General features: G+C 44.8%; 1 protein-coding gene across 11 annotated transcripts in view; it reads right to left on the reverse strand.

Moving 5' to 3' along the window:
- Positions 1-12877, reverse strand: part of LOC140399133 (uncharacterized) — a 129756-nt gene that overhangs the window by 66858 nt on the left and 50021 nt on the right. For 10 of the 11 annotated variants that reach the window (XM_072488356.1, XM_072488360.1, XM_072488351.1 and 7 more), the window contains 3 exons: positions 4553-4609; positions 576-632; positions 337-429 (listed from right to left, as the gene is read on the reverse strand). In XM_072488356.1, coding sequence (XP_072344457.1) covers positions 337-429; positions 576-632; positions 4553-4609 — 207 coding nt within the window. The remainder of the gene's footprint in view (positions 1-336; positions 430-575; positions 633-4552; positions 4610-12877) is intronic. The other variant, XM_072488361.1, reaches the window with a different exon arrangement.

Below are 12877 nucleotides of genomic sequence, written 5' to 3' on the forward strand. Positions count from 1 at the left end.
GAGGGCAAAGCTTTGATAAATCTTTTGATGGAAATACTTGTATCGGGAAGCTTATATATTCAAGGATATTTAGTCCTTTTCTTAACTCATCTCGAAAGATATTGGGCTGGATTTTCCAACCCTTCACACCAGCGGGATCTTCCGGTCCCTCTGAAGGTGACCCCCTAGTGGGTTCTCCGGTGGCAGATGGGCAAAGCATGTAAAATGCTGTAGACATTAGCAGGACAGGATGATCCCAATAACAGGCAATGGTGGGGAGGTGGGGCTGGGAAATCTGCCCATTAAACATTTGAGATGCAGATAATGTTCTCATGCACCCAAAATGACACGGCTTACTGAAGGGACTAGCATTTTCCTTCTTCACCATAATTGGCTTGGACTCTGACACTGGATTAAGCTCCTTTTGAGGACACAATTTTCCAGATCTATCTAAAACAAAGACACATGAAAAAAAGTTTAAAGTGTCAGCACAATTCAACTTTAAGTATATTTTATAAACTAGTTTCCAGAAAATTAAATTCAAGATTTCATCTCTTCGGAAAGTAAAGGAAAAAATAAAACATCCAGCAACATACCAAAGAGCTTTTGTGAAATCAAAGCTTTTATACTGGCAGCAGAAGAAAGCACCATTCCTATTGATAAGGAAATGTAAACAGTTAATTGTTAAAACTTTATGTAGTTCTGTTTACATTTCAACATTCAACTGTATTTTAATGTGAGCTACATGAACCAATGAATCACATTGTGATCAGTTGATGTTTTTGTATATGGTATCATTTTTAATACAACTCAAATTCACACACATTTGATTCTAAAGATATTAAGAGGTAAATGCAACAAAAAATGTATTCTCTTACACATGTATTTATTCCAGCACCAAATTGTTTCATAGTAAATGGCACTCAAATGTTTCACAAACTAATTTGAATTTCTGTGATGGTAACCATTTCTCCAACTAATCTTCATATTGGTGCCATTTGTGGTAATGTATGTGCCATGTAAACAATGAGATCAATTGTAATTCCACCTTCAACCCTCACCACCAATCTTGCAGAAACCAGGCCAGGGGTTAGGAGGCAGTTATAATGGAGCGTTACCCACTCCTTTAATGTTCTGATTTGGCTGATTGCAATTTTAAACAACCACAGTTGACCACGACATCCTTTTTCAACACACCGCCTGTGTTGTCCACTTCAGTGAGTCCACTCTCATTTCATTTTGATTTTTCCTACCCAGGAAGGAAAGCACATCTACCTCAAGCCAGGAGAGTCCTTTTTAAATATGCAGATTGTGTTGAAATGACACACAACTCTAAAATATCCTCAACCTTGCTATTACCATTTTATCCATAAACAACTGATTTCTGAATTTTCTTTCTCACAAATTAAGGCTAGATTGCAGCAAATAACTATTACAACAGTTTGGGTGTCCTATTAGTTTTTAGTCACCGCTACGCAATTATAAATCACTTATCAGGATTTTTTATATTTCATGGGATGTGGGTTTCGCTGGCAAAGCCAGCATTTGTTGTCCGTCCCCAATTACCCAAGAAGGTGATTGTGGGCTGCCTTCTTGAACCGCTGCAGTCCATCTGATGCAGGCATGCCCACAGTGCAGTTAGGAAGGGAGTTCCAGGATTCTGATCCAGCAACAGTAAAGGAATGATGATATAATCCCAAGTCAGGATAATGTGTGTGAGCTACTGAGGTGTCAGAAACATAGTTGGAAGCACTTGCGCAGTTGTTCACTATGTCCAAAGATTCAATAGTAAAATAAGTCACTGGGGAAAAATTCATTTTGAAATTAATTTTTTAAATTACATTTTCACTAATTTATCGAGTGACCAAATGCACAGTTCCCAACATGTATATTTTTGGATGTCAATATTTGAAAAGTTTTGAAGTTTAGTTTGAAACACTTCACTGTCAAATACAGACATGTTTCAAATTAATTTTGATTCCATGCCATCAATTAATTTTATGGGCTGTTTATTTTGTGTTCATCAAAGTAAACAAATGGAGCTGTTTGTATTTCCAGTATCCCTGAAATATTGAGATCCAGTGTCTTTACTCAGAGAGTAGGAAGGGCATGGAATGCCCTGCCTGCAACAGTAGTGGACTCGCCAACATTAAGGGTATTTAAATGGTCATTGGATAAACATATGGATGATAATGGAATAGTGTAGATGGGCTTTAGATTGGTTTCACAGGTCGGCGCAACATCGAGGGCTGAAGGGCCTGTACTGCACTGTAATGTTCTATGTTCTAGTATCCCGTGGCAAATCCAAGTATTCCCAGATATGGCTAAATGCTGATGAAAACACCTCCATGAACTCTGCTCCAACAATATGCCTCCACCTCCAATTTCAGAACAACACACCCACTACATGTCTATCCAGGAAAAACGTGCACTTGTATAGTGCTTTTTATGACCTCAAGATGTCCTAAAATGCCTTACAGCCAAAAACATATTTTTGAATTATTATGCAGGAAACATAGCAGCCAATTTGAGCACAGCAAGGTTCCCCGTATAGTACTATGATAATGACCAGATAATATTGTGATGATGGTAAAGGAGAAATATTAGCCATGACACCAGCGAAGAACTGCCCCGAATCGTAGAATGGGATATTTTGTATTCACCCGAGAGGTAGGTTTAACATTTCGTCCAAAAGAAAGTGCCTCAAAGTGCAGGACTCCCTCAGTACTGTGACAATAGTCAGTCTGGCTTTTGTGCTCAAGGCTCTGGAAAGGAACTTGAACCCTTGAGTCTCCCCTCACGTGAGAATGTCACCTATTAAGCCATGCAGACATTCAAAATCATTGTGTGGTATAGGTCCATACCCAGTAGACATTGCACTAAAATTGCTCCTCGTCTTGTAACAGATATTTGCAGCTGACAGATGCAGTGGACATTCATCCCACCAGTGTGATCTAGATTTGATCAGGGTAACAAAAATTCGTAGGAAAGGAATTCTTAAAAACAAAATGCTACTAGCATAATTGCACCCAATATTTATAAAGAGAAAGCTTGGGGTATAACTCTTCAGAACTGAACAATAGACACAAAATCTATCCGTGGTGTGAAGGAAAAAAGGACAATACAACAGATTAGTCTATGAGGACGTTAATAGGTCGGATGATGTGCAAATTACGTAGGGTAATGAGAAGACATAAAATATCACAGAAGCAGTGAAAAGTCGAGCTAAAATGTAAAAAAGGCATGAATAAAGACGTAATTATAAACTGTATAATTCTCCCTGATGAGATCTAACAATTAATGTGATTAAGGTAGAGGTAGACAGATTCTTGACTAACAGGGGAGTCAAAGGTTATCGTGGATAGTTAGAATGTGGAGCTGAGACCACAGTCGGACTGACCATGATCTTACTGAAAGGTGGAGCAGGCTTGAGGGGCTGAATGGCCTACTCCTAATTTGTATATTCATATGTGAATGTCTTCATGCGTAACTAAACAAATGGTTTATTTGATTAAATGTTCTATTCATATATACCTTTGAGTTGTGGTGAACATTACTCGTGGAATCTCGGAGGCATTTTGCGAGTAGATGGTTGAGTTGACTTGGAATTTTGGAGTGAAGTTTTTCAATGAAGAGACAACTCTAATTAATGAGCCATCTGAAACTTCTAATTTTGTTGGAAGCTTCTGCAGAATTGTTTCCCTACGGCTATTTTTAGTCAAGGTTGCAGAAATTTCTGGGACACAGGGAAACGTCACATCGTTCTCTCCTCCTGTGGCCTCTGTTTCCAGAATAGTTTTTTTAGAAAATGACTGCTTTATTTGAAAATCATGGTCGTGTGTAACTTCTTTGCACGAGGGATAGATACGTTGACCATTGAGGAATATTATTGTTTCCGTCTGCATAGGTATAATTAATAATAAATCATTTATCACAACTAGACACAAAGGCAACAGATAATGAAATGGCATCTGTTTGAGTGGGACTTTATCCTTTAGGTATTCAAAAAAAATGTTTGATTTGCATTGCACCACAGGGATGTATGGACCTTCCTTTCTTCACTTTTGAGCACAAAGGAAAAGAGTTTGTATTATTTAACATGGAGATGCTGCCAATAATATTTTTAATGTCTTTACATTTCCTAAACCATGCATAAGATAGCTTGCAGAAGTGGAATGCTTCTTGTACGTAATCTTTTACAGATTTAGACTTTGGTGCCTGAAGACTGCTTAACACTTGGTTGAAAATGATGCTCTTTGGCTGCAAAAGAAATGCCTGAACGTCAGACCCACCTTCCTGACCAATTTTCTCAGCAATTTACCAATGAAATCTGTGATTTGATATAAATTTGTACCAGAAACATATTGTACCAGAAACATATTTAAACAGTTATCATTAATTATTTGCAACAGAATCAATTTGGATGTGATTCTTTTTAGTGAGATTGTCTTTTTTTTTAAGCGATTGGAACTTTCTTATCACATACCTATCAATGGGTGACAAGCTAAAATGTATAGGTTTATAATGATAATGAGAATATCATCATTGTGTTGAAACCTCTCCTGCTTCTTACCAGTAGTGTTTTTGTTCGCAGCATCAGGTCTGGAGGTGAAAGCAGTGAAAAGTTCTCCTGTGGAAAGAAGAATCTTCATGAAGCAAACCCAAAAGTTACAATAGTCTAGATCAATGTAGTTTGAAATAATGCATGTATGTGTGGTGGTGTGAGCATTACACACAATGCAGTACATTGAATTCAGTATTCAGGCAGTTGTAAGAACTGTACTCTATCTATGCTAGCAATGTGTACAAAGCTTAATAAGAACGGAGCACACTATCAGCCACTTTCAAGCAAAGTGAGAGTTTCTGTTGTGTTACCTGTGGTGAAATCGCAATCCAACCTTTTTTGAAGTCATTGATTGAAAACATATTTAGCATTTCTTGGCTAACAGTGAACCAATCGATTTGAATTGATTCTAACCTCTGGGAGACTGAATATTTTAGCTCTCGGAACATGATTTATCGGTTCTACATCAGTGAGCAATAAGAGGAACGTGTTTATATAATGTAAATTTTTTTGTTTCTTTATCTGGTTTTCCTTTAAATAATTTTGCCTTTCTTGTTAAATATCATTATTAGGTTGATGCAGAGTGAAAATAATAGCAGCACCGGGGGGGGGGGGGACTTGCACTTAATTAATGCCTTTCACAACCGGACAACTCAAAACACTTCACAACAAAGGAAAATCTTCTGAAGTGTCATCACTATTATAATATAGGAAATGGGGAAGCAAATTTGCGCACAATAAGCTCCTTACAAATAGCAATGTGATTATCTGTATGTATGACATTGATTGAGGGATGGATATTGGCCGGAAAGCAGGGATAATTCCCCTTCTCTTCTGTGAAATATTGCCATGGGATCTTTACATTGACCAGAGCAGGATAATGGGGCCTCGGTTTAACATCTCATCCAAAAGACTGCACTGTCCCTCAGTAGAGTGTCAGCTTTGATTTTGTGCTCGAGCCCTGGAGTAGGATTTGAACTTGGAACCTGAAGACTCAGCAATGAGTGTGCATCCAACTGAGTGACAGCTGCCACTAAGATCACAGCTGACAACGCTTTCATTGCTGATGTGTTGAGTAATGCCAGCTTTTACCACTGAAGACACTGGGTGGGATTCTCCCCTACCCGGCGGGGCAGGGGGATCCAGCGTAATGGAGTGGCGGGAACCACTCCGGTGTCGGGTCGCCCCAAAGGTGCGGAGAGGGGCCAAGCCCTCACCTTGAGGGGCTAGGCCGGCGCCGGAGTGGTTTCCGCTCCGCCAGCTGGTGGGAAAGGCCTTTGGCACCACGCCAGCCGGCGCCGAAAGATCTTCGCCAGGCCATGCATGCGCGGGAGCGTCAGCGGCTGCTGACGTCATCCCCACGCATGCACAAGGGAGGGGGTCTCTTCCGCCTCCGCCATAGTGAAGACCATGGCGAAGGCGGAAGAAAGAGTGCCCCCACGGCACAGGCCCGCCCGCGGATCGGTGGGCCCCGATCGCGGGCCAGGCCACCGTGGGGGCACCCCCCGGAGCCAGATCGCCGCACCCCCCCCCCAGGACCCCGGAGCCTGCCTGCGTCGCCTTGTCCCGCCGGTAAGGTAGGAGGTTTAATCCACGCCGGCAGGAGAGGGTTGACAGCGGTGGGACTTCGGCCCATTGTGGGCCGGAGAATCACCGGGGGTGGGCCCGCCGACCGGTGAGATTCCCACTCCCGCCGAATCTCTGGTGGCAGAGAATTCGGGACATGGCAAGGGTGGGATTCACGCCATCCCCCGGCGATTCTCCGACCCGGCCCGGGAGGGGGGGCGGAGAATCGCACCCAAGATTTTCATCCCACTTGACATGATCTGGATTATGGGTCATATACCAATTAATATAGATTCTATGAACATCCCTAAGACATTGTGTCTCAGTTTTCTAAAGAGCAATTATAAAATTGGAATTGACTTAATATTATCCATCAGTACATTGTGGTTTATTAATTTCAATGTTATATGAATAAAGTAAAGGTAAAACCTAGAAATGCATAGTCTTCTAATGCCCAAACAGAATTTGAGTAGAAAGTTTTATGACTTTGTTGCAAATGTCAAAAGAGCTGGATGATCAAAAACAATAAAACTAGTGATACAGTAATGTTTCATCAATTATATTCTCAGGACACACCGGTTAAGAGGCAAGAATTCTCTCCACTTGTGTTCTTTGCACTAATGATTCCCCCCACCCCTCACTTGCTCTGCTTTATCTTTTTTTTAAATAAATTTAGAGTACCCAATCATTTTTTCCAATTTAGGGGCAATTTATCGTGGCCAATCCACCTACCCTGCACATCTTTTGGGTTGTGGGGGCGAAACCCACGCAGACATGGGGAGAATGTGCAAACTCCACACGGACAGTGACCCAGAGCCTGGATCGAACCTGGAACCTCGGCGCCGTGAGGCAGCAGGGCTAACCCACCGCCACCGTGCTACCTGCTTTATCTTTAGTTACAAGAGTATTCAACCCTGTCCAAACCCCTCTGGATTGCATGCTCTCCACAGCTTCAAATGCCCTCTCAACCACTGATTCTGCCTTTTTTGGAGCCCTCCTCTAGCCCATTTCCCGAAGCTTCTTGACAACTATTTATTTATCTTCTCTGCTGCTAGATGATGCAACAAGGTGCTGGTTGGTGGGCTTTTACCTTGAACCAGTGCCAAGCCATTATGGCTAGTTTTCTCTGGTGTGTTTGGTACGGAATTCCAGGATATTGACCCGGTGACAATGAAGATTTGGCAATATATGTCGCAAGTTAAGGATAATGTGAGACTTGGAAGTGGTGTTCTCCAACACTGCCCTTCTTTATAGTATATGTTCTGGGAGAGAGAGATGCCATTTTAAAAAAAGCCTTGGAACAGATGCAGTGCATCATGCAGATAGTACAACACACAGTTGTGGGTGATGGCCTTTGAAAACAGTGGCGTTCATCAAGCAAACTCTTGTGAATGGTGGTGTAAGCAGATGAGGTTTTGGTAACTGGACAAGTACACTGCTGTACTGTTCTACAAAACATTCAAAATGAAGATGTGTGAACTCCTGAAAAACTATGTTTAAAACGTCAGACACTGGCATTCACAGTTGAATTTTGCTCGTGTGAGCCAACTTCCTAGCTCAGAGGTGCAGCATTCTTAATTGGGTTGTTTATGTGCAAACTATTGCAATAACTAAAATGCATCTTACTTGTGTGAGCATCAATATTCTTAATTGAATGTTTTTTGTATAAACGAATTGCCTACCTCCGACATGCATAAATAGTATAGAGATTGGGTATAAAACAGGTAGCACTGGTGAAAAGTAAGAATGCTTCAGGTCTTCGATGGTCTTTCCTCAGAAAGATCTCTTTGGAGAAAATGGTACTGATTTGAAGACAACAATGAAATGGATCTAAACAGACGTTCACTGAAGAGGAATGACTCTCGGGTATCCTCGACCAAAATTAACAATTAATGAAATTCACAGAAGTTATAACTGCACTCGCCTTAGTACTTAGAATTGACTTAAGTTGTGGTGGATCTACGCTTGCCCTATCTGTTCTCGGGGTGAGATAATATTGTTCATTGAATTTGATCTGCACAGTGCTGTTAATTTTTTTTGACTTAAATAAATGTGTTCAAAGTGACATTAAATTAACAAGAACTCGCAATCAATAGTACTGAGCTCCTTGAGCACTGTAGTGGCTGCAGCCATGCAAGTGCTGAGTATTCGATCACAATAAATTGCATTTGTATACCTAGCCTGAGGCTTGTAAATGGATGCAGAAGCTTTGACCGGTCAGTAGGTGATTCACGGATTGCACAGTGCTCATCCTCTGCCCCATTCTTGTCATCTCAAACTTAGCACAACTGGTCCAATTCAACTTCTGATCACTGGCCCTTGATGGTGATGCTATTGAAGGTCAAGGTGTGGTCACTGGGCTTTCTCTGGTTTGAGATGGTGATTGCCTGGCACTTGCATGACATAAATGTTTATGCTATGTGTCAATTGGTCCTGCTGTAGGTTAGCATGGACTGCTTCATTAGCCTAGGCATTGTTAATGAGACTAAAGGTTATAGAATTGTGAGCAAACAGCGTTGCTCTTGATGTTTTCAGAAAGGAGAGGTCATTGATAATGCAGCTTAAGAAGTTGGGCAGAGGATACCTTCCTCGCCTGCACAAGGGCTGTAAGATAGTCCCCTTGATAATCAAAACTATATTACTTTGAATAGGGTATGACTCAAGCCAATGTAAATTCTCCTTTTGAGACCCCTCGTTGGCTTCATTTTGTTGGTTCTCTGTACCAAATTCTGCCTTAATGTTGAGGCTGCTACTCTCATCTGCTCGAGCTTGAAATTCTTTTATACCCTAGTCTGGATAAAGGCTATGACAAGGTCTGGATACAAATGGTCCTTAAGATGGCTACTATGGTTCCGGGTGCGGCGATGACCAGCTAAGTCGCACGTTTCGGCAGCTCCCGGTGGAACGGACTTTTGGGCTCTTAATAAGAGCCCCAACGGCAATTTTAACGGCTAGAAGCACTGTGCGGCAAACCAGAAGGGAATCCCCCCTGGAAACGGATGGAAAAAGGAGAGGGAAGTGGCCAGATTGCAGTGGATCCTTTGGAGCAGCGGCAAGGAAGGCAAGTAAGAACCAAGATGGCAACGGAAGGTGGCAGTTTAACATGGGGCCCTGAACAACAAGAGTTTTTGAAATGTTGCGTGGAAGAACTTAAAAAGGAAATGAAGAAGGAGCTGTTGGCCCCGATATTACAGGCGATCGAAGGGCTAAAGGATGAGCAAAAGACCCAGGAGCGGGAGCTTCGGGTTACTGGGTTTCTGCTGCTGGGGAGAGGGGAGAGCCGGAATGGGGTGGGGTGGGGTGGGCGGGGGGGGCACACAGCTGCGTGGGAACCGGGTGAGGAGCTGGAAAAGGGGATGGCTAATCGACAAGGTGGGGGGTAAAAAGCCCCCCAACCCGGTTGATCACGTGGAATGTGAGAGGGCTGAACGGGCCGATAAAGAGGGCACGAGTACTCGCACACCTTAAGAAACTTAAGGCAGACGTGGTTATGTTACAAGAGACGCACTTGAAACTTATAGACCAGGTTAGACTACGCAAAGGATGGGTGGGGCAGGTGTTCCATTCGGGGCTAGATGCGAAAAACGGGGGTGGCTATACTAGTGGGGAAGCGGGTTATGTTTGAGGCAAAGACCATAGTGGCGGATAGCGGCGGCAGATACGTGATGGCGAGTGGTAAATTACAGGGGGAGGCGGTGGTCTTGGTAAACGTATATGCCCCGACCTGGGATGATGCCAATTTTATGAGGCGCATGCTAGGACGCATCCCAGACCTAGAGGTGGGAAAGTTGGTAATGGGGGGAGATTTTAATACGGTGCTGGAGCCAGGGCTGGACAGGTCGAGATCCAGGACTGGAAGGAGGCCGGCTGCAGCCAAGGTGCTTAAAGATTTTATGGAGCAGATGGGAGGAGTAGACCCGTGGAGATTTAGCAGACCTAGGAGTAAGGAGTTTTCGTTTTTCTCCTATGTCCACAAAGTTTATTCGCGAATAGACTTTTTTGTTTTGGGAAGGGCGTTGATCCCGAAGGTGAGGGGGACGGAGTATACGGCTATAGCCATTTCGGATCAAGCTCCACATTGGGTAGACTTGGAGATAGGGGAGGAAACAGAAGGGCGTCCACCCTGGAGAATGGACATGGGACTAATGGCAGATGAGGGGTGTGTCTAAGGGTGAGGGGGTGCATTGAAAAATACTTGGAACTCAATGATAATGGGGAGGTCCAGGTGGGAGTGGCCTGGGAGGCGCTGAAGGCAGTGGTTAGAGGGGAGCTGATATCAATAAGGGCACATAAAGGAAAGCAGGAGAGTAGGGAACGGGAGCGGTTGCTGCAAGAACTTCTGAGGGTGGACAGGCAATATGCGGAGGCACCGGAGGAGGGACTGTACAGGGAAAGGCAAAGGTTACACGTAGAATTTGACTTGCTGACAACGGGTACTGCAGAAGCACAGTGGAGGAAGGCACAGGGTGTACAGTATGAGTATGGGGAGAAGGCGAGCAGGTTGCTGGCCCATCAATTGAGGAAAAGGGGAGCAGCGAGGGAAATAGGGGGAGTGAGGGATGAGGAAAGAGAGATAGAGCGGGGAGCAGAGAGAGTGAATGGAGTGTTCAAGGCATTCTATAAAAGATTATACGAAGCTCGGCCCCCGGATGGGAAGGAGAGAATGATGTGCTTCCTGGACCGGCTGGAATTTCCTAAGGTGGAGGAGCAGGAGAGGGTGGGACTGGGAGCACAGATCGAGATAGAGGAAGTAGTGAAAGGAATTAGGAGTATGCAGGCGGGGAAGGCTCCGGGACCGGATGGATTTCCAGTCGAATTTTATAGGAAATATGTGGACTTGCTTGCCCCGATACTGATGAGAACCTTTAATGAGGCGAAGGAAAGGGGACAGCTGCCCCCGACTATGTCGGAGGCAACGATATCGCTTCTCCTAAAGAAGGAAAAAGACCCGCTGCAATGCGGGTCCTATAGACCTATTTCCCTCCTAAATGTAGACGCTAAGATTCTGGCCAAGGTAATGGCAATGAGGATAGAGGATTGTGTCCCGGGGGTAGTCCATGAGGACCAAACTGGGTTTGTGAAGGGGAGACAGCTGAATACGAATATACGGAGGCTGCTAGGGGTAATGATGATGCCCCCACCAGAGAGGGAAGCGGAGATAGTGGTGGCGATGGATGCCGAGAAAGCATTTGATAGAGTGGAGTGGGATTATTTGTGGGAGGTGTTGAGGAGATTTGGCTTTGGAGATGAGTATATTAGATGGGTACAGCTGCTGTATAGGGCCCCGATGGCGAGCGTGGTCACAAATGGACGGGGGTCTGCGTATTTTCGGCTCCATAGAGGGACGAGGCAGGGATGTCCTCTGTCCCCATTATTGTTTGCACTGGCGATTGAGCCCCTGGCAATAGCATTGAGGGGTTCCAGGAAGTGGAGGGGAGTACTCAGGGGAGGAGAGGAACACCGGGTATCTCTTTACGCGGACGATTTATTGGTGTATGTGGCGGACCCGGCGGAGGGGGTGGCGGACCCGGCGGAGGGGATGCCAGAGATAATGCGGATACTTGGGGAGTTTGGAGAATTTTCAGGATATAAGCTGAACATGGGGAAAAGTGAGCTGTTTGTGGTGCATCCAGGGGAGCAGAGCAGAGAAATAGAGGACTTACCGCTGAGGAAGGTAACAAGGGACTTTCGCTACTTGGGGATCCAGATAGCCAAGAATTGGGGTACATTGCATAGGTTAAACTTAACGCGGTTGGTGGAACAGATGGAGGAGGACTTCAAGAGATGGGACATGATATCCCTGTCACTGGCAGGGAGGGTACAAGCGGTTAAAATGGTGGTCCTCCCGAGATTCCTCTTTGTGTTTCAGTGCCTCCCGGTGGTGATCACGAAGGCTTTTTTCAAAAGGATTGAGAAGAGTATCATGAGTTTTGTGTGGGCCGGGAAGACCCCGAGAGTGAGGAAGGGATTTTTGCAGCGTAGTAGGGATAGGGGGGGGCTGGCGCTACCGAGCCTGAGTGAGTACTACTGGGGCGCCAACATCTCAATGGTATGTAAGTGGATGGGAGAAGAGGAGGGAGCGGCGTGGAAGAGATTGGAGAAGGCGTCCTGTAGGGGGACTTGCCTACAAGCCATGGTGACGGCGCCGTTGCCGTTCTCACCGAAGAAATACACCACAAGCCCGGTGGTGGTGGCTACTCTGAAAATTTGGGGGCAATGGAGACGGCATAGGGGAAAGACGGGAGCCTCGGTGTGGTCCCCGATAAGAAATAATCATAGGTTTGCTCCGGGGAGAATGGATGGGGGATTTGGAACATGGCAAAGAGCAAGAGTAACACAATTGAGAGATCTGTTTGTAGATGGGACGTTTGCAAGTCTGGGAGCGCTGACCGAAAAATATGGGTTGCCCCAAGGGAATGCATTCCAGTATATGCAACTGAGGGCTTTTGCGAGGCAACAGGTGAGGGAATTCCCGCAGCTCCCGACGCAGGAGGTGCAGGACAGAGTGATCTCAAAGACATGGGTGGGGGACGGTAAGGTGTCAGACATATATAGGGAGATGAGAGACGAGGGGGAGATTATGGTAGACGAGCTGAAAGGGAAATGGGAAGAAGAGCTGGGGGAGGAGATTGAGGAGGGGCTGTGGGCTGATGCCCTAAGTAGGGTAAACTCATCGTCCTCGTGTGCCAGGCTAAGCCTGATACAATTTAAGGTGTTACACAGGGCGCATATGACTGGAACACGGCTTAGCAAATTTTTTGGAGTAGA

This window comes from Scyliorhinus torazame, chromosome 22, assembly GCF_047496885.1.
Source record: "Scyliorhinus torazame isolate Kashiwa2021f chromosome 22, sScyTor2.1, whole genome shotgun sequence".
NCBI classification, from domain to species: Eukaryota; Metazoa; Chordata; class Chondrichthyes; order Carcharhiniformes; family Scyliorhinidae; genus Scyliorhinus; species Scyliorhinus torazame.